Here is a 24,888-nt window from a genome sequence, read left to right on the forward strand (position 1 = left end):
CACTATAGCTAACTAGTTTACTTGCTAAAGTTAACATTACTGTTGGCTAAAGGGAGTCCGCGCACGGCTGTGGTGTTCTCACATACATTACACGAAACAATACAATTTTGCTCCAATAAAAGTAAAATAAATGACATAAATTAAAGATTTTCTCCATTTCGGTCGTCCATCACGGATGCAGCGTCTACTGTCGCGGTTGCTAAGCAACAAGAGCCGAGCGTCGTAGGGGACACGGTCCAGTTTAACAGCCGCTCACTTCCGGTCTTTAAGGGCAGCCCCTGAATTTGAACACACGCCTAGTTTTGCGTTTTAGGAGAGTGAGTGCTTAAATGATAAAAGAAGTAAGCACACAGACAGCGCAATAATGATGTAATACTTTGTGTGTGGCGTTGCCACTGGTGACGCGTCTTTATCCGTTTTAGTCCCGCCCTTGCTCGCTATTCTCCCTGTGATTGGCTGATAGTGGTTCCCTTGCGTTTCACTGGTTAGGCTGTGTGCAGCCCGTTTGCTAGCTGGGTATATTTAGCTGATTGCATTATCGGATCAGATTTAGCCTGCAGTCCAGCAGAGTAGTGAACGTTATTTCAGGTGAATTCTGACTAGTAGTTAGCCAAGTAGTTAAGCTAACGTGAACAGCAGCCGTCTTTTTTCAGAAAAGTCTAGGTTATCTGTAAGGAGCGAAAACAAACCATTTCGGACATGTCTTCAGACGAAGACAGGGCCAAGGAAATTTTGAAGGGCTTCAAACTGTATCCTTTTTCCTGTTTGTATTGCGCGAATGTTAGAAACACAGCAGTGAGCTAAATAGCTAGCTGTCTGGGTAAAGGCATAGGACAGGATGCAGCAGCCACATTAGCAGGATGGATGTTGTTGTACAACAAGCTTAGTTGCTAAAGCTAACCTGCCACAGTCTCTGCGCACGGAGTTGTATAGTTGCTGTGTTCCAGTGTCTGAACGGACACAACAGCAGCTCATTGAATGACGACCTGTGGGCTCACATGAGCTTCCACATGAGGGTGAATTCGCCTGCAGTTGTAGTACCTGTGGCACATGATGAGGATGAGATTTTGCTCAGGTAGCTGAGAAGTAACTGTTGTGCCTCCTGTAACTATTATTAAGCGCCTCACAGGTATGTGACTCGCGTTGAGCATAGTCTGACTGCTGTATGGTTCCGTAATGCTGGAAGTTGAAACCCAGGTGCGCCTCTCTGTGTGATGATGGCAGACTTGATTCCACGCAGCTATTCTGGATTTGTATGCTAACCACCAGAGCAACATTGGAGATTGCAGTATGACCTGTTAAATGTGTACTCATGTAGTGAGTCAATTTTATTCCTCTTTGGTGTGCCTGTTAGCGCTCATCCAGCACATGTCTGAGAAAGTGACCGAGCAACAGATTTGTGATTAGAGAATAGGAGATGCTGTGCAGGATAAGTGTTCAGCATAAGTTACCTCAGTCATTTAGGTAGGTAAATGGAGTCTCTTTAAGCTTGATGCAGCTCAACATGTCATTGATTGATTCATTAATTCTGAGTTGTAGCATCCAGTTTGAAAGACAAATGTCAGAACATCAGTCTGTAAACTAAACCTGAAGCTGGTGTTTTGTTTGTTTTTTAGCCAAGGGGAAAAAAAAAAAGACAAAGTGATTAAAGTCATGCAGTAAAAGTGCGGTAGAGTAGTATCACAATAGTCTCTTATGTGTAGGTTATCATTGTAGACTTATTTTTAGGGGTTACACCTTGTGTACACATGCTGTAACATAAGCATGAAGCAGAAGCTAAGGAGGTGTTTCAAGCACACATCTGATGTTTACGTTGCCTATATCTTATAAGAACTCAGCGCTGAGTCAGTTCACAATCATTAAAACACTTGTAAAATAGAAGGACATGCCTAGAAGCACTCAAACACACGAGTAAAACTATGTTATAAGCTGTGTCGCACAGAATTAAACAAATACACTTCATTTCTGATGCTCAGAAAACATAAAAACTGAAAAGCATGTCCAGATTAGAAATCTTACTATAGAAAAAGTCTACAGAAAAGAAAGGGGGGGGGGATTGTGTGCTTAATGGTTAATGGTCTGTGCCAGTGTCACCCTTTCATGTAAATTAGCTTGAAGCTACACTAGAACATCCTGGGTTAACTTGACCAGTTAAGAACCAGCTCTATGTGAGCACTTTTTACTGCAGGCTTGATTTATACATTCACACACATTTCTACAGCACTTTTACTGCATGCCTTTAACTGTTTGGTCAGACCTCTTGATGCACTGTGGTAATGGTTAAACCCATGATTTAGTGGAATGGAGCTTTACTGCCTTCTGTCCTTATTGAAATGGGCTAAAGAGAATTTTCTTTTTCCCTTCTTTAGTGTAATGGTAACACAGATAAAGTCCAATATGACAACAGCCCTGTTTAACTAATATAATACTAAAGTAGTGTTTGTGAAGTTATGTCACTTTGTCCCATACTGAGTAGTCATCAGATTTGTAAATGGTGAAATGTGATGATTTTAAATGGCCAGGATGTTCTTACGAAACCCCTTCAGACACCTTGGAACTGGAAGGAAGTCTTCTAGAAGGATTAGTCAGATTTCAGCAAGCTGCTGTGAGAGACTGACAACTAAAAGAGCTACACAGCGGTCTTTGTGCTTTAGCACAAAGACCGCTGTTTGGTACTTCAGTGTTTGGTACTTCAGTGTTTCCAGCTGGCTTTTCAATCTTTTGATATCTTTCTAGATATCAAAAAAGTAAAATAATGACCTTTGTTTTAACTGTATGCCAGCTCAAAACACTATTCATCTTCTTTTTATGGTTTACTAGTTGTAAATTAAAGGCAAAATATAAGCAGCTAATGTAATTGATGGTAAAACCTCAAGCAAAGAGAAAAGTTCTCTCCGTTTCCTAAAATTGCAGTTATGTGCTGTGAACATCACCTCAAAATAAATGGACATCAAAATTGTATTCTTTGTTTATCCTAACATGTAATACTATAAAAGCTATTTTGGCAGCTCCACAATCAAATCTTATTGAATTCTGGTGTAAATGGCTTAAAGGTCAGTAGTTGTATAAATGTTGGGGTTAGGAAGTTGCCAGTACTTGGAGCCATTAACATGTCTTTAAAAAATAAATGCAGACTAAAATGTGACAGCAGCTTTTCACTGGGGGCTCATTAACGATGTTCTGAGGGGTCTGTGCAGGCACCCTGGTGATTTACACACACACACACACACACACACACACACACACACACACACACACACACACACACAACCTGCAGCAGACCCACAGGAGGCTATGGTATAATTTTGTATGATGTTATTGGAGCTGAAGTGTGTATGGGTTTTAGACTGTGAGAAAGTGATTGGAAGTAAATTGAATAAGGGCATACATTATTGGGTGTAAAGCATTTGTGGAGGTGATGGTTTTTATTTTCTGAGCCTTTTTTTTGTTTTGGTAGTGTGTAAAGAGGATTCTTCTGGATGGTGTAGATCTGGTTATGCATGGAGGGATTAGTGAAACTGTTCAACTCAGCATACTTTACTAGAAAGCCAAAGGAAGGGGGAGGGGCTAGTAGAGGTAATGGAGTTGTGCTGTCAGTGGGATCTGACCCATACGGCTGGGATTATACTCCCTTGCAGACTCAGCCACGGACAGCTGTCAACTGCAGACACTTAGCTTGGAGGAGGTATGTACATTTGGTGCCCTTCAAGTGGAGTGGCTGTGGAGACAACTGTGCACAGACCCAACCACAGGGAGGGTATGTGAAAGTCCACTCAGTCTCTTATATACACTGTTTGGACAAAAGCCACACAGCCACCATGTACAGGGCTCAACAGATAACAAATATTTTACAAATGGGCCAAAAACCTTTTTCCAAACTATAAATGACTGTATTCACTGTAGTGAAGATTGAGTGGACTTCTCTGGGAGGTCAGAAATGAATAAACTAATCACATAAACATGTGACCACTAAAACTATCTTTTCAGTTCAAAAATGGAAGTAAATAACTGATTTGGCATCTTAATCAAAATAATAACATGTTGTACTTATATCCAATAAATTTGAAAATTATAATAGCAATTATAGAAACATAGAAAAGTAACTTTGGCAATTAAGGACATCTGTGACATAAAGCTTACACATTTGTAGAACTGTGTTCTTCAAGCAAATTCGAAAACAGTATAAGAAATCCACTATTCATTACACTATTCACAGATGACTAATGAATAATCCCATAATATGACGACTTTCATTCCTCTGGGGGGTTGGCCAACAGGCTGCTGGTGGAAACTGTGCTACTGTTGTCTGAAGATGAAGACAGAGGAGAAGGGGAAGGTGTTTTAGGCATTGGTAAGAGAGAAGGAAAGGCATGAATGCAGAAGTGTGAGTAGGAACTCTACATGTAGGGACTCCGACTGGTAAAAGGAGAGAGCTGGGTGATACGGAGAGAAGGAAGGTTGATATATTGTGTGTGCAGGAGGCAGCAGCTTTTCACTGGGGGCTCATTAACAAGCAAGGGAAGCACTCAAGGTGGATTCAAACTATTCTACCATGGTTTAGATTGGAAGTGAAGCGGCGTGGGGGTAATTTTTAAGGAAGAGGATGTGAACAGTGTTATGGGGATGAAGAGGGAGTGAGGTGGGATCATGAGTTTGATGATGGAAATTGAAGATGTGACGTTAACGGTTGTCAGTGCAGAGTGTCCCTATGGCGGGTGGGAGTTGTTAATTTCAGTGTAATGTAGGTTATGGGAACAGAGGTGATGGTGTTGGGGAGGAAATGTGGAAAATTACGTGGCAGTGGATTTTGCAAAAAGGATGGAAAGGACTGTCAAACATACAAGAAAAGAGAGGAACATAGGGTGGCATAAGGTCACCTTATGTTCACCCTGAGTGCAGTCTGAAAGACATATGAGAGGGTGGTGTCAAGGGAGAATGTAGCTAAGCAGCATCTGATGGTAGTTGGTAGGATGATTTTAGAAATTAAGAAGAGGAAGCGAGTCAAGGATTAAATGGTGAAAGTTGAAGAAGGAAGCATGTTGCTCAGAGTTCAGGAAGGAGCTGGGACAGGCTGTGGGGTTTGTTGGGAAGTTATCAGATGACTGGGAATGTACAGCTGAAGTGGTGAGAGAACCTGTCAAGAAGGTGTTTGACATATCCCTTGTATTTAAGAAAGAGTATAAAGATACTTGGTAATGGAATGAGGAAGTACATGAAAATATTCAAAGAATGAGGTTGGCAAAGAAAAAGTGTGATAGTCACAGAGATGAAGAAAATAGACAGGTGTACTGAGAGGTTTACAGCAAAGAAAGAGGTGGCAAAGGCTCATAGTGAGTTTGTGAAGCTGGAGACTAAGGAAGGACAAAGGACTTGCAGAGAGATCACGCTGAAAAGATTGTGCAGCAGCCTTTCAATCTCTAAACATAAAGATGGAAATCGAGTAATGAGTGAAAAGAGTGTTGAGAAGATGGAGGAGATACAGGAGTAAGGATGGAGGACAATTTTATTTATACAGCGCCAAATCACAACAACAGTCACCTCAAGACGCTTTATATTGTCAGGTAGACCCTACAATAATACATACAGAGAAAAACCCAACAATCATAACCCTATGAGCAAGCACTTCGGCGACAGTGGGAAGGAAAAACTCCCGGAGGGGCAGACATCTGCTGCAACTGTTTGGCGTTAGGGGAGGAAGACGGGACAAAAGACATGCGGTGGAGGGGGCCAGAGATTAATAATGAGTATAATTCAGTGCAGAGAGGTCTATTAACACATAGTGAGTGAGAAAAGCGACTGGAGAAGAAACACTCAATGCATCATGGGAATCCCCAGCAGTCTACACCTATTGCAGCATAACTAAGGCAGGATTCAGGGTCACCTGGTCCAGCCCTAACTATATGTTTTAGCAAAAAGGAAAGTTTTAAGCCTAATCTTAAACATAGAGATCGTGTCTGTCTCCTGAATCCAAACTGGAAGCTGGTTCCACAGAAGAGGGGCCTGAAAACTGAAAAAAGCCTCCCATTCTACTTTTAAATACTCTAGGAAGAACAAGTAGGCCTGCAGTGCGACAGCGAAGTGCTCTAATAGGGTGATATGGTACTACAAGGTCATTAAGATAAGATGGGGCCTGATTATTTAAGACCTTATATGTGAGGAGCAGGACTTCAACTTCAATTCTGGATTTAACAGGAAGCCAATGAAGGGAAGCCAATGCAGGAGAAATATGCCCTCTCTTTCTAGTCCCTGTCAGTGCTCTTGCTGCAGCATTTTGGATCAACTGAAGGCTTTTTAAGGTGTTTTGAGAACACCCTGATAATAACAAATTACATTAGTCCAGCCTAGAAGTAATAAATGCACAAACTAGTTTTTCAGCGTCACTCTGAGAGATGATGTTTCTGATTTTAGAGATATTGCGCAAATGGAAGAAAGCAGTCCTACATATTTGTTTACTGTGTGCATTGAAGGACATATCCTGGTCAAAAATGACTCCAGAATTCTATTGGTTAGGTTACATATAAAATTATTGCTTTTTGTTCATCATCAATTTATCCATCCAGCCTCTTCTGATTATTGTGGGGGCGGGGTTTAATTGTAGCTACCATAGGTTGAAAGTGCATTATGAGAAAATTTTCAAAGGTCATATTACAGTGTATGATAGATGACTGTTCATAATAATAGTAGCGTATTAAAGGTCTGCTTTTCACCTGTGTTTTGACACACTGTCAAAAAAAGTTGTAACGTCATCATTTTCAACATGTTCCAGCCATCAGTGCTTGAGAATTTAAATCTGTACTCTGATGGTTTTAAGGTTGTTCTGTGGGTTTGTGCTGTTGTCCTCCTGTTGTTTCTAACGTGAGCAGTCAGCACTTCTGTACTACAGTAGGAAATTCAGCATGCAGGCTTCATGAAGTCTGAGGGAATACTTGTTCCAGGGTACCATGCTTTGGTGTTAATGGCTGACCAGTGTTAAGTTGTAGTACTGCTGTTGTTGCAGTAATATTGTTGAGCTGATCAGAGGTTGTGTTTCTTCACCAGATATCCTGCCAGTTTTCATTTTGCTTTGATTGGAATTAAGTGAGGGCATGGCGCATTAAGAACAGCTTCAGTTCCTTCACGTAAGCTTCTACTGGTTTTTGGCTGATGTCTCCAGTGCAGCATGTCCCTTTTGAAAACACCAGTTGTAGAAGTATCCAGATCCATAATTTTTATTCACAGTACACGCTGTTTGTTGGGAAAAGATCATCTTTAATTGGAAATGATACGAATACAAAATTTCAAATATTTTGAATTTGGCAGCAAACACTTGAAAAAGTTGGCAATGGGGTAACACGACAGGGAAAGAGCCTGAAAATATGCATGTTGAAAAGTCTCACTGCGCTGACCTGACATGTAGGGACTTTACAGGGAGGTGTAGGTCAGGTACACGCTAGGTTACAGCATAGCTACTTTGTAGATCTCCCACTGCAGCAGAAATTCCCAGTAAGTCTACCAGTGTGTATTTGAGTGGTGCGTTCACTTTGGTTAGGACACTGTTACTTAACTGTTTCCTGCTAGAAACTGGATGAATCTTCGGGATGCAGAGACGGGCAAAGTGCTGTGGCAGGGAACGGAGGACCTCTCTGTACCGGGAGTAGAGCACGAAGGTATGTCTGCGCTTTTGACACTCTCAAGTCATATCTGTTGTGAGAGAACAACTAAATACAAATCTTCAAGACCTGTTTATCAGATGGTTTACCCACTAATTCATAATAAAACCCACTCATCTCATAAGCCAACATTGTCAGCTAATACTGATTGTTCTATATATGCAGTATCCTTCTCTCTGTTTATTTAGAGGCTGTATATTTAGACAAAGTCGTTTTTTCACATCATTTTAAGTTTAAAAATTATAATGTTGAAGAGGCGTTTGTGAGGGCCACTCAAGAAACACCAGATTGACCTTTTAATGTTACCAAAAGTGATTTTGCGGTTTTCAATCATCCTGTTGTAGAAACCAGCCTCTAGTTAACATTGGAAGAAATTGGTTTCACTCTTCCAGTGAAAATTGTGTGCAGCACAAACAATAAATGTGTTCTTTTGTAAATGACAGATAAGGTCGGAAATGACTGTTTATCAGGATCGACTGTTGCAGGTAAACAGGAGTGGAGTCATCACATCCATCATAAAATGTTTTGTGGCATTGTGCCTTCAAATAATGTAAAACACAGGACGACCAAGCAGAAAAAATGTGTTTGTCCATTATTGTTCAAGAAGTTACTTGACAGCACGATATCGCACTGACAGCAGGGAGTCTTTTATGAATTCCATTGTCATCACAGATTTTCCCGCAAATCTGAGGAGCCTGATCAATTTGTTACACTCACAATTGTTCTCGGTTTCCATTCAACCTGATAATTCAGTTACTGAAGTGAAATAATGATCAATGGGTTATGCAACTTTTTTTTTTTAGTGACAGTAAAAAGCTAAACTTTGTCTGTTAGTGGACAGCAAATCAGCCATTCATTATTCTTCACTCTCTCCCTTCCCCGTCATATCCCTCCATCAGTTTTTTAAACCATAGTAATTACACCTTCCTGTCGTTCTCGCGCTGTTCTTGGGCCTGCGGTCTCTCCTCCTGCACTTCTCCACAGCAAGTGTGAGCAGCAGCAGCCTCCTGTGACTGCAAAGGCTGGTTACTAGTTGTTGCTAGGACTACAGCTGTCAGTGTAGCAGCAGCCCTAACAACTAACATGTCGCTTAATTTCACACAGTTTGCTGCTTCCATTTCTTGTATCAGAGTGGCTATAGCTCAGGAACTAGAGCGGTCGTGCTAATTAGATGGTTAGTGGTTCAATCCCTGCCTGTTCTGGTTTGGATGCCATAGTATCATTGGGCAAGATGCTAACAATTCGTCGAAGTGTGGATGTTGGATGGAAGCACATAAGCATGGAAAACGTTCTTGTATGAATGGATGTGAACAAGTGAATGAAGCATGTTATGTAAAGTGCTCCGAGTGCCCCAGTAGAGTAGAAAAGAGAACCAGTCCATTTACCATTTCTGTCTTAGCTTTTCAGCTCCACTTTGCTACTTTTGTTTGCTTTGTTCCATCTTTATCCGCCACTTCTTCCACGATACACTCTGTTCTACAAGGTGCATGAATGCACAGGGAGGGCAGACGAGGGGTCAGTTGCCTTGACAGATTTGATCTGATCCTACATGCTGACCTGTAGCCTGTATAATTATGTCTATAAAGTCTTAGGTCCTGGGCCCACAAATGAAAACACTGAATGCTGGTGTTACGTACCTAGCTGTTGTAAGCAGAGTTAATTATATACGGCATATCTGTCTCTTCAGCTCGTGTCCCAAAGAAGATCCTGAAGTGTAAAGCAGTGTCCAGAGAGCTCAACTTTTCTTCCTCAGAGAAGCTGGAGAAGTTCAGACTGGAGCAGAAAGTTTTCTTCAAAGGACAGTGTTTAGAAGGTAATATGTGAAAACTGACAGATCAGTGTTCGTTTCCACATGAATGGAGCCCTGCATGTTCCTGTCTGGTTCTACAGACATCCTCTTATCCACATGTGGTACAGGGACCAGTAGCTAACTGAACATGTTAAAAACGGAGTCGACTAGGTACTGCTGGAAAAGTGCTATATGTTATCCATATCTTATCTGTCTCATATAATATAGTCAGTGTAAGATTAAACCTATTTTACTCCAAATTATGTCAAGTTTATTAAAATGTGTTTAAAATTTGTTAAAAAAAAAAAACAAAGACCAAAATGAATATATACAAAATACAATATTATTCCCTTAAAAGTGATTACTACCCACAGAGTGAGCAGTGAAATGCTATTTGAAGATGTTAACATGTTTGAAGTAAACCTCCCTTTCACATAGCATCATCACTTAACCTCGACCCCTCAGCTGTAATCGGCTGACTGCGTTATGTCGTCACCACGGTGGGCGGGTGAGAGGTCACCCAGGTTTGTGAATGCAAGAACTCAAGAACAAGGCAAAAAAGAAACTTTGCATCGATACCATAGCTGTGTCTACTAAAAATCTCAGACAAGTTCAAATCTCAATGACTTGGACTTGGTCAGTTTTGTTTTTTTTTTTTTGAAAATCTTGTGAATGTGAGAACTTGAGAAAAAGACAATTTTGAAATTGATACTATAGGTGCGTTTACTAGGAGGCTAACAGCTTTTTGTTGTTTTGACCATGTGTAGGGACAAATGAAGGCCTGGTAGTCTTAGGAAGGTTAACCAATGAATACAGTTGCTACATAGTATTATGAAAAAAACAAAAATGATAAAATGCTCAGAATTAAAATCAAATAAAAATGTATTTTTGTGAATTCATTAGCAAATTAATTATAAGATTCTATAATCAAGCAAGTTGAAATCTGAAAGAAGGAAAACCTGTGCAGGGTTACTAGAAGGCGGTTTGAGAAGAACAGACAGCTCACAGCCCTGGAACCTGTTGTGCATTGTCGTCACTTCCCTGTTTCACTGTGTTTGCAGTACAGTAATCCCCCTGACACCCTGCTGCACAGTTCCAGAGAGAAAACACACAATCCACACCCACATAACATGTTTGTGCTGCTGTTTTCCACCTGAGAAGAGAAATGTCTGTGAACTAATATCTAGGCCATGGTGGTATAGTAATAGCAATGATAGTGTGTGCTAGAGCAGCAGCATTGAGCCCTCTGTCTCTCTGTCCAGAGTGGTTCTTTGAGTTTGGTTTCGTTATCCCCAACTCCACCAACACATGGCAGTCTCTGATAGAAGCGGCTCCAGAGTCCCAGATGATGCCAGCCAATGTTTTAACGTGAGTCTCTGCTCAGATGTTTCCTGTACTTTGTGTTTCTGTACTTGGACCGTCTCTGTTTTAATGCCATAGAGCTGTGCTAGGCTTTTATCTGGCCTTGAGCTACATCAGGCCTGCTTCCATAGCGATACAAAGTGTACATCAACACACAAGTGGTCTTATGTTCTTGGCTGAAATATATTTACATACCTGCATTTTATTCTGATGATCTGAACATTTGCACGTAGACGCCTTGTGGATTTTCAGCGACTGAATCATAAAAGATCCAGTCGCTGAGCTTCAAACCACACAAAGTGTCGTTCAGCAGCCCTACATTCTTCTTTCAGTGCGCCCGGAGGTCGTCTTTAAACAGATGACTTGGGAAGCGCAGGCTAATCATAATTAAAGTCAAGTCCCACATTTAGTTTCCTTTTATTCTACCAGTCACAGCTGTACAAAGTTGCGCAGCATTCATGTATCTTTTGCCCTGTTGTAGTGAATTTTCTGTTATGTTTCACTTTTACTAAAGGCTGACACTTGTCTTTGTTTTCTAGTGGTAATGTTATCATAGAGACCAAGTTCTTCGACGATGACCTGCATGTCAGTACTTCCAGGGTACGGCTTTTCTACGTCTGACATTTAACCCCCCCAAGTCTACCTTCCTGAATGCTGACACCCTGCCAAGGTCTGTAAATACCCAAGGTTAGCTACAATTCACAGCGGTAAAGAGCTCTTTGCTGACGTGGGATCAGCATGTTGGGGTGAAACCCAGCTGTGGCGCCACAATCAGTCAAGTGAGCTCGTGTTCTCTAGTTTTGTCTCGACTTGAAAACCTCTGGACCTTGGAAGAAGAGGGAAGAGGAGAGAGAGAACTCGATTGCTTCCCCTGTTCCAGGATCACCTCTCTCTCTGTTTTCCCCTTCAGACTGTTTCACTGTAAACACGTGATCACTGATCTCAAGTCAGCTAGGGAAGCCCTCTTGTGTTTTTTCTTTTTTGTAGTGCTGCCCTATCTCACTCCCAGGTAGCATTTACTCAGGAACAGAACAGATGTGTAACCTTCTGTGAATAGATATCATGTTTTCTAATCTCCATGTGTCATGTCATGGCTGGTCAAAGATGGACTGTTGTTGTTGAGGGAAGGTGATGCACTCAAGCAGGGGTGGGGGAACTCCAGGCCTCAGGGGGCCTATGTCCTGCAGGTTTTAGATATCAGCCTAGGTCAACACACCTGAATAAAATGATTAGTTCACTACCTCTGGAAGTGGCCTCTGGAGAACTTCAAGACATGTTGAGGAGGTAATTTAGCCATTTAAATCATGTGTTGGATCAAGAATACATCTAAAACCTGCAGGACACGGCTCTCGAGGCCTGGAGTTCCCCCACTCCTGCACTAGAGGGTCGGGGATGACATGAAAGCTCTTATTGTCATTTTAGGTGCTACAAATTTTATTGACAACTCAGATAAAATGTATAAACCTGTTACAATGAGCACTGCATATTTTACATAATTCAAATATAAAGTAGTATAGCCTTGAGGCGACTGTTGTTATGATCTGGCGCTATATAAATAAAATTGAACTGAATTGAGCTCATTTCCTCTGGCTGCCTCCCGTTTCAGAGGCTGTCTGTGAGCGCCCACATTTCTCACATGGTATGTCTTTACTAGTAAGGGTGACTTTCCAAAGCAGGTGAAATGCAGCCTCCTTCCTTCATTTGAGCAACAGAAGGAGCACAACCTGTGCACTCTTCTCCTCCTCAGATGGTCAATTTGTTTTTTTCTAGTCATTGATTAGAATTGCTCGGTTTTTATTGGAGAAATGGAAGAAATATACATTTGTGGATATATTAATCTTTACACATTAACCCATTCGTAATGTTTCACTTTGATGAGTTGATGAGGCCCGTCTAACACTGCAGTGCTCATCCCCTGTTAGTTTTCACAAGCACTAACCTTAGCAGGCTGACTCGTGACTGGAACAAACCCGCTTAATGTAATGTTTGCAACAGTGGTTTCAATGTAGTCTGATAGAGGGCTACACACGTTTGCTTGTTTTTTTTACACTCCTCCATGAATTGTTAAAATGAAACCTTCACACAGTTATGACATAATTAAAAACTGTTGTTATTCATTGGTAGAACAAAACAAGCTTTTATTCCATTAATTTATGTTTTAATTGACCTTCACATGACTTAATTCTGATATTTCACTTTGAATAAAATCATTATCAGGGTGAAACCAAAACATGCGTCATTTTATCTTAGCTAGATCCAGATGGTAACAGCAGCTTGAATTCTTTTACAACACCTTTGCTTTGCATATTCTCACTAGATTTTTAGCTTTGGCTTCCTGCGTAGTTCACACATTCACCTCGTTATGTGTTTTTCTTAGCTCCTATCTGGGCTTTGTAAAATAGATTTGTGTTGTAATATAATGGGAGGTGTGGATTAAAGTTACATGATGTTGGAATAACATGATGCGTTCTGTTTATTTTATTAATTAATAATTTTCCCCGACCTGGTTGGGAAACAATTTCCCCAATTTCAAATGATGCATGTAGAGTTGTTGGAAAAATTCCCATGCACCCTGAAGTATCTTATCGCAGGTAAAGACTTGATATGCTCTTCTATGGCTAGGCCAAAAAACAGGTGGAGTCTCCTCTCTAGTACTGGGGCAAAGACTTCCACAGGCCAAGGAATGTCATTCCCCTAGTTACCCATGGGACCACCATCCCAGTTTGCCAATCCAGAGGGGACTGTCCCTGACCTCCACACAATGCAGCAGAGATTTGTCAACCAAGACAGCCCCACAGCATTTACTTCACTGCAGATACTAGTCAGCTGGCTCCAGAATCCAAGAAACAAACCAAGGGAAGAGGAGAGAGAACTCGATTGCTTCCCCTGCTCCCTTCACTTTTGGCGTCCACCATTGAGACAGGTACCAGCAACTTTACAGCCAGAAATAGAGGAGTGGCATCTGACTAATTTGGATCCTGACCAAAGATCTACTGCTCTTGGAGCAGGCATTTTGCCAGATGGTGCCTCCACATCCACACTGGACATTTGATTGAGATTTCCACATCAGTGCATCTTCCCACACCACCTTGACAGTTGACAGCTCAGCTTCTCTCAGCCTAGGTTGTGGGTGTTAAGTGCACTGATGTGGAAATCTCTTCAGTTTCATGCAGATTTTTTTATGGATTTTTTTTTTTATGGATTGAACAATTATGTTTAGAAATGTACTTAATATACTGTAGGTCGTTTTCAGTGTTTATTTGTGACAGAGGGATAGCAGCAAGAGAGAAAGGGAAGGATTACAAGATGGTAGTGAGACCTGCTATGATGTATTGTTTGGAGACAGCGGCACTGAAACAAAGAAAGAAAGCAGAGCTGAAGATGTTCAGATCTTCATTATGAGTGAGCAGGATGGACAGGATTAGAACTGAGTCCTTTAGAGGGACAGCTCAGGCTGAGCAGTTTGGAGAAAAAGTGAGAGAGACGAGGTTGAGATGGTTTGGACATGTGCAGAGGAGGGAGAGTGGATATATCAGATAAAGGATGATGAAGATGGAGCTGAGAGGAAAAAGCACATGCTAGGGACAGGGTGAGATGATCCACTGGGATAAAAGACAAAAAATAATCACATAGCAAGCAGAAGAAACTCAAACACTGTTTGGGTAAATTCTACAGGGTGGGCCATTTATATGGATACACCGTAATAACATGGGAATGGTTGGTGATATTAAAGTCCTGTTTGTGGCACATTAGTATATGTGAGGGGGCAAACTCCTCAAGATGGGTGGTGACCATGGTGGCCATTTAGAAGCCGGCCATCTTGGATACAACTTTTGTTTTTTCAATAGGAAGAGGGTCATGTGACACATCAAACTTATTGGTAATGTCACAAGAAAAACAATGGTGTGCTTGGTTTCAACGTAACTTTATTCTTTCATGAGTTATTTACAAGTTTCTGACCACTTATAGAATGTGTTCACTGTGCTGCCCATTGTGTTGGATTGTCAATGCAACCCTCCTCTCCTACTCTTCACACACTGATAGCAACACCGCAGGAGAAATGCCAGCACAGGCATCCGGTATCTGTAGTTTCAGGTGCTGCACATCTCGTATCTTCACACCATAGACAATTGCCTTCAGATGACTCCAAAGATAAAAGTCTAAGGGGGTCAGATCGGGAGACCTTGGGGGCCATTCAACTGGCCCACGATGACCAATCCACTTTCCAGGAAACTGTTCATCTAGGAATGCTCGGACCTGGCACCCATAATGTGGTGGTGCACCATCTTGCTGGAAAAACTCAGGGAACGTGCCAGCTTCAGTGCATAAAGAGGGAAACGCATCATCATGTAGCAATTTCAAATATCCAGTGGCCTTGAGGTTTCCATTGATGAAGAATGGACCCACTATCGTTGTACCCCATATACCACACCAAACCATCACTTTTGTTGTTCCAACAGTCTTGGAGGGATCCATCCAATGTGGGTTGGTGTCAGACCAATAGCGGTGGTTTTGTTTGTTAACTTCACCATTCACATAAAAGTTTGCCTCATCACTGAACAAAATCTTCTGCGTGAACTGAGGGTCCTGTTCCAGTTTTTGTTTTGCCCGTTCTGCAAATTCTGTGCACCGATCTGGGTCATCCTCATTGAGATGCTGCAGTAGCTGGAGTTTGTAAGGGTGCCATTTGTGAGTAGCTAATATCTACCGAAGGGATGTTCGACTAATGCCACTCTCCAGTGACATGCGGCGAGTGCTACGCTGTGGGCTCTTGCTGAATGAAGCTAGGACAGCCACTGATGTTTCTTCATTAGTGACAGTTTTCTTGCGTCCACATTCTGGCAAATCCAACACTGAACCAGTTTCACGAAACTTAGCAAGCAGTTTGCTAACTGTAGCATGGGAGATGGGTGGTCTCGTAGGGTGTCTTGCATTGAAATCTGCTGCAATGACCCGGTTACTGTGTTCACCAGATATCAACACAATTTCGATCCGCTCCTCACGTGTTAACCTCTTCGACATGTCAATGGCTGTGAACAAAGAGAAACTTGTAAATAACTCATGAAAGAATAAAGTTACGTTGAAACCAAGCACACCATTGTTTTTCTTGTGACATTACCAATAAGTTTGATGTGTCACATGGCCCTCTTCCTATTAAAAAAAAACGTTGTATCCAAGATGGCCGGCTTCTAAATGGCCACCATGGTCACCACTCATCTTGAGGAGTTTGCCCCCTCACATATACTAATGTGCCACAAACAGGACTTTAATATCACCAACCATTCCCATGTTATTACGGTGTATCCATATAAATGGCCCACCCTGTAGATGACGGCTGGATTTTGGAGGCTAACAGAGACCTCCAGGGGGCAGCATTACTTCTGTGAGAATGCTTTTATGACGTGAAATGCCGAAGAAAAAGGGGACTACATGTCCCAGTGTAGTTTGCGGCCCACGCGGAGGGGTTCCATCTGTGTCGACCTTGGGCTTTGACGTTTAAAACATGGCGAATAAGGAGCCGAATGTAAGTGTTTGAAATGTGACTGGTTTTGAATGAAGACAGCATGATCTTTATTGTTGTGCGACATGTTTATCTGGCACTAATGTGACTGGTGACGAGGCTAAGTTAGCATGCTCCATCAGATTGAGCAGCTTTGCTAGTTTCGTTGTAGTTCACTAACAGCTCGGTTAGCAGCGACAACTGCTGTATGTGATCTAGTAGGCTTTACACGATACAGGTGAGGGCAGGAGATAGTGGGACAGGGCGACCTTTCGCTGTGAGGCAGATGTTTCACACTGTAGGCAATATCATGAGATTACATGTAGCTGACCTTCTGTTAGTAGAGTAACCTGAACTGGGCTATACAGGCAAACCTGCCGGCAAGCTACTGTTAGACCTTGTTTCTGCTTAAGGATAGCGGGTTTCTTCTCTACTACCACATATGGTTTTCAAGCATTCATCGTTTTTCTTAACTACCTAAACATGCCAATGCCAGCTAACAGTGGGCGGAAGGCAGTGATCCACCGTGGACAGGTCCCACATACATCACAGAGCTAACACAGACACAGCCAATATTCATGTCCACATCCATGTGTATGAATAACCCGGCTGGCATGCATGTGTTTAGGCTGTGGGAGGAGAACATGCGGACTCCACGCACAGAGCCTTAAGTTCAAATCCACAACCTTGGTACTGTGAGGTGATGGTGCTAACCACTGCACCATCATAGCTCCATCAGCTAAATGATAAATCAGAAAAATTAAGCTTTACACCTGACATAAACATAAACCGCACCAAGATACTGATTGTATTTTTGTTGTTGCACTCTCGCCACCACATACAAACACAAACTGCAGCGGTTCATCCAGCACCTGAGGGATCTGGCTGGTCGGATGTCCTCATCTGGTGGCAGAGGAGCCGGATTAGGAGTGAAACTGCTTCTTGGAGCTGGTGCATTGGCATATGGCATTAAAGAAGCCACCTACACAGGTAAACACAATGTGGGATTTTTAGACCATGCTTTAAATTTGTGGCAGCCTGGGTAATGCTATGGTTATTTACAGAAATAGATTCGAAGACCTGTTTAGAAACTTTAATGATGAATTTTGTTAATAACATGCTGTGTACTAGAACTGTACTACTGTACTTATTGATCGAGATAAAGATGGTGACAAGGCAAGGTTTCACAACTTCAGTCATGCTAATATAGTGTGTGTGTGTGTGTGTGTGTGTGTGTGTGTGTGTGTGTGTGTGTGTGTGTGTGTGTGTGTGAGAGAGCAGTGGAGGGTGGTCACAGAGCCATCATCTTCAACAGGATCGGAGGGGTGCAGATGGACACAGTTCTGGCTGAAGGGCTACATTTCAGGTAGAGTTACAGCTAGTGTCAAGATAAATTTTAGATAAATTTATGTGAATCTATTAATGATACAGATTTTGCACTCAGCACAATTAAATGAAATCTCCCTGAATATTCCCCGAGAAACTGACTCTTAGTTCATTAAAAAAAACAACTTTTTACTATTATTTTTGTGAGTCATTTTGCCTGATGACACCCAAAGCAGTTTCCAAACCACTTTTATGTTTGTTTGAGAGGTACATGATTAGGCAGAGTGAAGGATTCTGTGTGTGCAACTTACACAGATGTCCTTGTATGCAGTCCTCCAAAAAACCAACAGCTCGTAGCCCAGCAGCATTTGCTATGCATAGGTTAAATGCTGATTGATTGACAAGTGTACCTGAAAAGAAACGGACACCAGCTTTGACTGTAAAGGGGAGAAGTGCAGGAAAAAATGTGAAGAAGATGAGAAGCACACTCGGTTTACTTTAGCGCTTTAGGTTTGGACTTTGCTCTTCTTGGCTGGTTCTAGAGATTTTTGATGCTGCCCCCTGGTGACAGTAAATAGTTAGAGCATGTGACTACAAAGCTCTGTGTAGGCTCATGGCCCAGCTGTACTGATGCCTTTAGATCTTTGGTTTAAAGAACTACAAGAAAACCATTGGCTTTAGTACTGCCGTAGTGCAGGAGATGAGCCACAGCCAAACATGGCGGAAACTGTGTGGGTGGCCACAAATCGGCATGTGTTGGGTCCTATGGTATGTGTGTTGTTTTTCAGCCTCAGCCACTCATCTAATAATATAATATAATATAATATAATATAATAAAGACATGAAATGGGCTGTGAGCTCTGTGGTGAGGTCAAGACATTACCTTTAAAAAAAGATTATGAATTAAGAATATTAAAGGTGATCACAGCACATGATATCTAAGTCATTTATAACTTAAATGTGAGTATGCTTCAAAATCTTGATCAGCTTTGCTATGACTTTCAAATCTTTTGTAGGATCCCTTGGTTCCAGTACCCTATCATCTACGATATCAGAGCTAAACCCAGAAAAATCTCCTCTTTGACTGGAAGCAAAGGTAACAAACATGGGGGGCTTTCTCACTCTCTCTCTGTCACACACTCTCTATCTCGATTCTTTATTTGTTATTTGTAATAGTGATCTAGCTCGTGCTTGAGACAGCTGCTGATGAATGTATCGATGTGCCAGTATAATAACTGAGGCGAAAGATTTGTTTTAAGTTCAGAGTTACAAAGGCGAATATAACAAAACTTGTTGGAGAGGTGGCAAAGAAACCATTCAGTCATTTTTGGTGTGTGCATGTTTGTTTGTAGATCTGCAGATGGTGAATATTGGAGTGCGGGTGTTGTCCAGACCCATGGCATCCAACTTGCCAGCCATGTACCAACGGCTGGGGAAGGACTACGATGAGAGAGTCCTCCCGTCTATTGTCAACGAGATCCTAAAGTCTGTGGTAGCAAAGTTCAATGCCTCCCAGCTCATCACACAGAGAGCACAGGTACTGCAGCACCTTCGCACTGCTGGGGGGGATTCATGTTTTTCCTGTTGGCCAGTTACTGTAATCAGCATTGATAAGTTGATCCAGAACAGTAACTATAATATTCAGCTGATTCGACTGTAGATTCAGTCGTTCCACTAAGCTGACACACAGTGCAGATCATACTTGTGTTGCTGTGTCTCGTTTAGGTGTCTCTGCTGGTGCGCAGGGAGCTATTTGAAAGGGCGAAAGACTTCAACATCATTCTCGATGATGTCGCCATTACTGAGCTGAGTTTCAGCAACCAATACACTGCTGCTGTGGAAGCTAAGCAAGTTGGTAAGGCTCAGTATACCACAGTGTTATCAAACAGTGAATCAGACTGCTCCAGTCTGTCATTAGCATCACTGGAGCAACAAACAGCGAAAATGCTGTTGCCATAGTTTTCATTATTGTCTCTGAAGTAAATGTGGCTGCTTGGGTTGCATTGACCACGCCTGTTGTCTTGTGTTTAGCTCAGCAAGAGGCCCAGAGGGCCCAGTTCTATGTGGAGAAAGCCAAACAAGATCAGCGACAGAAGATCATCCAGGCTGAAGGAGAGGCTGAAGCTGCTAAAATGGTAAGCAGACACTGACGTTGTCTCGGTGCAGTGTTAGCAGCAGTTATTACTGCACAACAAAATGCTGTTTTTCTGAGAAGCTGTTACATGTCAGCCAAGAAATAAAGTTGTTCTCTATTATGGGAGTGTCTTTTCCGTGCAAACTGGAAGTCGGGATGTTGTACCTGAAACCTCTACGGTTTCACACATGTATGTAACCCGAGTCAGACAGCAAAACAAGTGCTGAGAATGAACTGTGAGAAACGTAAATATCCATAGAGAACAATCAAAAGTAATCATTCTCTACCTTTCTTGTCATATTGTATGAATGTCGTTAATAATCTAAACACAAACTGTTTCCTTCAGCTCGGCCAAGCAGTGACTAAGAATCCTGGTTACCTGAAGCTGAGGAGAATCCGAGCGGCACAGAACATTGCTAAGACGGTCAGTACGCTCCTTCATTGCCTGTGGCTTCGTTTCTGTTTTGTCTTGACACTCAGTAAAATCCCAGAAATGCGTGCTCTGGCTTTTGAGTAATCAGCAGAATTCCTCCCCGAGGTGAAAATGTAGACTTTAACTCCCAACATTGGGAGGTGACTAATAATTGCTGTGTCTGCTTCCAGGTGGCATCGTCTCAGAACAAGGTGTATCTTAATGCTGACAGTTTGGTCCTAAACCTACAAGACCAGGCACTTTTTAACAAGTAGGTTTACCCACAGTCTCTGTCCCTCACAAACATACAGACCAACACACAAATGTCTGCATCGCTTCATTGTTTCATTTTATTACTCGGACCATGCACAGATTACCAGTTTTGTACCAGATTTCGCTGTCAGCTAATTTCCATCTGCATCACTTCAAAGGACGCTGCATCCTCTTTTAGTTTCCACTTGTCTTGACTGTGAACGATCGGAGGCTGAAGCTCAACTCCCACGTTCAGTTTTGTTGGCATCTGCACACAATCAGCAGACTGCACATGGCTCAGTAGTTACAAAGTGAAACAACACTTTACATTTCAGTGAGTAAAGCAGCCAGATCCCTGTGAACCTCCGTCTTAATCTACATCACTTTAACAGAAAGTATAAACAGTGTTTCTTTTCCTGTAAAATATCCTGCTGGCATCAACATAAATTCAATTGCAACATTATTGCCTTCACTAAATTCACTTTTATTAGTTTATAAAACAAAGCACAGTCTTTAATTTTTAGCTCATCCAGCTGAAGGACTTGTGCCATGTTGAGGCCTCCAGTGTCCATCTGTCCACAGTTCAGCTGCTGCTCTTCGTAGAGTCTTTTTAACATTTTAGCAAAACTTGCAGGTGACGATCACCTAATGGTTTCCCCCACAAACTGTGCTCAAAGTTGCTTTACGGGCGGTGACCTACGAATGATGAGGGAGCCGGATGAGCTTTTACATTATTAAACTTCTGGTCTTTATGTAACTTTTCAAAAACAAACCGTTCTAAACAAAAACCCCTCAAACACACCTCTCCACCAAAGCATGGCACTTTTTACCCCATCATCTGTGAAAGGCTATTGTGGTCACCAGTGTTGAAAATAAAAATTAGTTACTAATTACTGATTACTTCTCCAAGAGAGTAATCCTATTACTTTACTCATGACTTATTTTCAAAAGTACAGTGCATGGTCGTACTCTATATTATCCATCGTTGATCTTCACACGTCGCACGCTCGTACGTCATTGTCATGAGACACTCTCACAAACAAAATCGCGGTTTAGTAACGCAGCGTGCTTATGAGGAAGAAACAGTAATCTAATTACCGTATTTCCCGGACTACAGAGCGCACCTGAATATTAGCCGCACAAGCTAAAATCAGGGGAAAATCCTGTTTTGTACATACATTAGCCGCACCTGACTAAAAGCCGCAGGTGTTTCAATGTTGACTCATCATATGTAAGAGAATATGCACAAAGGGAATTGTCAGGAAAGAGATGGCTGTTTGGAGACACACCCCTTTTATTAATATTTTGAAAAACAAGTTCTGGGTACATATTTGCATAACTTTTTAGGTATATGTACAAGTAGCGGTAATTACAAGTACGAAACATGTACTGTGCTTCATAAATGAGTAACAAATGTAGTACATAACAATAACCTACAGCACACCAGAAAAATAGATTCAGACTACCTTTTAGGCTCAGGTGCAGTGACACGGCTTTAACAAGAAGAAAAGTCAGTCATTCACCACCATCTTCCTCTTCTTCCTGCGCACTAAAACCACCAAAGTCCTCTTCTCCAGTGTCGGAAACAAACAGGCTCAGGATGGCTTCGTCATCCACTCTCAGCTTCTTTCCTTTGTTGTCAGTGTCAGAGTCGAACACCCTCTGAAGGGCCGTGGCGGTGTCCTCCTCTCCATCATGCAGCAGTCCAGCCCTTCGAAATCCGTTGGTGATCGTGGATGTTTTCACACTTTTCCACGCTGTCAGATTCCACCGGTGGAGTTGAGCATAACTTGCTTTTCGCAAGTTTATCGCCGCTCGTCATCCACGCCTCCCGCTGAACGCGTAGCGCTACTTTGAAGTTTGTTTTTCGCGCTACTTGTACGGCACTATGTTGCCTGGCGGATGGGCATGTGACCAACATACCACTCTTGAACCCCGATACTGTGTGTCTGATCACATGCCCTTCCGCCAGGCAACGTAGTGCCGTACAACAGCGGAACAAACAAAACAAATCGCCTTACGATATGACAAAAATCACGGACAATCCATAGAAAAGCCGCACCTGACTAAAAGCCGCAGGGTTCAAAGCTTGTGCAAAAAGTAGCGGCTTATAGCCCGACAATTACAGTACCTTTTTGCAATAGTAATCCCTTACTCTACTCGCTACTTGAAATAAGTAATTGGATTACAGTAATGTTACTGCCCATCCCTGGTCGTAACCCAGGCAGGTGGGCAGCATGCACACTGAAGTTTGTAAATGCAATAACACACAATGACCTTGAACTCAGTTCGAGTCAACTTGACGAGAGGTCAGGACTGGCAGCAGTCATTAGTTTTATATAGTACCAAATAAAAACACAAACTACTTCCTCTGGAAAATGTATGAACACTCTTCAGTCTCTATTTTGTCCACAACACATAAGCAAGAAAACAGCTAACGGGCTTCACATCTGCATCGTATCTGAAACTCGTGCCTTTATTTTTGTAAATACAGATTTAGTTCAACTAAATTTAATAAGTGAAATGTTTAATATTTATTGCCTGTTCATCGCTAAAGGATCTGGTCTCTGCTCTGTGTTGCACTTTTCTTCTGACTCAGCTTTTTCAACAAGGTTGTTAAATTCCATTTCTACGTTTTACCACTGAGTTTATTTCCACTCCTGATAACATGAAATTTGAACAGTGTTGTGCTCGACAGCAGAGTTGTGACTCTGAGTTTAACTGTGTATAACAGTGTACGCTAATGTGGTGTTCCCTTGTTTTTCAGTTTGACAATGGGTGCAAAGAAGTGATGAAGAGGACACGAGCTCTTGCAGAGGCTGTTGATTTTGCTTTGTGCTACTGGAAAAATCAACGTACATGACTGGAAACTTGATTTCTTTATGGTTTTTCTTGTTTTAATTCTCTCATGTGTCGGAGTGACTTTCATCAATGAGTTGTCTAGTGATACATAAAGGGGACGTTATTAAAATCCACATTGAATACGTCTAACAGATTTGTTGAAGAAAAGATCAAAATCCAGTTTTACCAGAGACTTTTGTGTTGAAGGATTTATGCAACAGTACATATGGATACTTAAGAAGATCAGAGACTTCTGTCAGGAGGAGCTCATTGGCCTAAAACGTCTCCAAGCCGCTTGTCTAGTTTGGCTGCCGATGTTCGTTTTACATGTTTTATCAATAAATGTTCCTGTTTCCTCTTTACAGCTATGACATGAGAATGTTAGCTCCATCTACACATGTGTGTGAGTTTATAATACAGCCACTGCTGCTAGCAGACCATCTTATGCATTAATAAAGTTTATTAGGAAAAGTTCTCATTTCTATTAGTTACACCGCTCTACTAACCAGCTGTCAAAGGTTAACTGCAGGGTTAAGACAGAGAGGCAGACAACCGCTCATGCTCATAGTCACACCTGTGGCCAATTTAGGATTGCCAGAAAACGCAACTCATGCATGTGATGGGACTGTGAGAGGAAGTCAGAGAGAACCTACACAAGTGCTGGAACAACATGCAGGCTCCACAGATTTGACTACAACTGTTAAAGAAAAGGAAAATAAAGGAAAATGCAATATCAAACAGCCTACTGGAAGGTTTGTTGTAGGACAGCTTAATACGTAATATAATTGTATATACCAAAATACCCAAGTGCCAACAGGCTGTCTAGCTAGCGTTGGCTCCAGCCCGACCGCGACCCTGAGAAGTGGAAAAGTTCAATGGATGGATGTCTCCTGTGGTATTACTGACTGTTATTACTAGTTGGGACAGCTGGAGGCACTACACCAGTGCAGGATCTGGTGTGTTCTATGGATCTGTGTCAGCCTGCTGTGTGTGATTCCTGAGTCAGGTTTATGGCGTTTTGCCCTGACATCGCATGTGATGAAGGTGGGAGTATGCCCACCAGAGACCAGCAGTTTGCACATAGATCCAATCTGGAAATAGGTGACGCAATCATATACATGCTGCAGAGAGCATACTGCTTTCTAGATGTGCTCCAGAAGAAGGTTAAGGTTGCATTCACTGACCTTTCTTAAAGAAAGCTACTTTCTCCTTTCAGGTTTCCCATATAAAGCTAGAGCAGCAAGCGCTTCTGTCCATTTGGCCTCTTTAGAGTTTTGGTTTCAATCTTGAGAATGGTGTTTCTTTACTTTCTAGTAAGAGTGAGGTTTTGTTGTGGCCTTGGAGACCTTGACATTGAACCGCTTCCTTTTTCTGCTCCGATTTATTTTAATGGTGGAAGTTAATCGTGAATAAATTCCTACGATTTATTTGGAGGCTTAATCTGTGGTTTGCCCTGCTGGCACTTTTTAACTTCATGTGTCCTCTAGACTTTGCAGTAGAGGGAGTTATGGCAGCTTGGTTTAGTGCAAGGTAATTTCAGATGCAGCTTTTTAAAGAGCTCAACAACCATCACCATAAAGTACATCTGTGCAGTTTGTTACAAGTGTGTCTGCTAGCTCATGG

General features: G+C 42.0%; 2 protein-coding genes across 2 annotated transcripts; both read left to right on the forward strand.

Moving 5' to 3' along the window:
• Positions 1-476: 476 nt before the first annotated feature.
• Positions 477-13,258, forward strand: pde6d (phosphodiesterase 6D, cGMP-specific, rod, delta). Its single transcript, XM_085386073.1, has 5 exons — positions 477-749; positions 7,558-7,646; positions 9,337-9,462; positions 10,701-10,806; positions 11,340-13,258. Exons 1-5 carry the CDS (start codon positions 700-702, stop codon positions 11,419-11,421), a joined length of 453 nt encoding a protein of 150 aa, XP_085242199.1. The 5' UTR covers positions 477-699; the 3' UTR covers positions 11,422-13,258.
• Positions 13,259-16,173: 2,915 nt separating this feature from the next.
• On the forward strand, positions 16,174-24,003 carry LOC146649502 (prohibitin-2-like). The gene is made up of 10 exons (XM_085386072.1): positions 16,174-16,324; positions 17,158-17,290; positions 17,582-17,666; positions 18,643-18,722; positions 18,979-19,163; positions 19,352-19,481; positions 19,658-19,761; positions 20,107-20,184; positions 20,364-20,443; positions 23,192-24,003. Exons 1-10 carry the CDS (start codon positions 16,304-16,306, stop codon positions 23,214-23,216), a joined length of 921 nt encoding a protein of 306 aa, XP_085242198.1. The 5' UTR covers positions 16,174-16,303; the 3' UTR covers positions 23,217-24,003.
• The last annotated feature ends 885 nt before the right edge of the window (positions 24,004-24,888 follow it).

This window comes from Rhamphochromis longiceps, linkage group LG17, assembly GCF_057381845.1.
Source record: "Rhamphochromis longiceps isolate RC_006_pf linkage group LG17, R_longiceps_female_GT1.1, whole genome shotgun sequence".
NCBI lineage: Eukaryota > Metazoa > Chordata > Actinopteri > Cichliformes > Cichlidae > Rhamphochromis > Rhamphochromis longiceps.

Bases quoted from the DNA above. Each gene is read 5' to 3' on its own strand.
- LOC146649502 (XM_085386072.1), top strand. From the start codon at position 16,304: ATGGCGAATAAGGAGCCGAAT. The intron at 19,164-19,351 runs GTACTGCAGCAC...TGTCTCGTTTAG, and splicing joins TCATCACACAGAGAGCACAG to GTGTCTCTGCTGGTGCGCAG. The intron at 19,482-19,657 runs GTAAGGCTCAGT...TCTTGTGTTTAG, and splicing joins TGTGGAAGCTAAGCAAGTTG to CTCAGCAAGAGGCCCAGAGG.
- pde6d (XM_085386073.1), top strand. From the start codon at position 700: ATGTCTTCAGACGAAGACAGGGCCAAGGAAATTTTGAAGGGCTTCAAA. The intron at 9,463-10,700 runs GTAATATGTGAA...CTCTCTGTCCAG, and splicing joins CAAAGGACAGTGTTTAGAAG to AGTGGTTCTTTGAGTTTGGT. The intron at 10,807-11,339 runs GTGAGTCTCTGC...TTTGTTTTCTAG, and splicing joins ATGCCAGCCAATGTTTTAAC to TGGTAATGTTATCATAGAGA.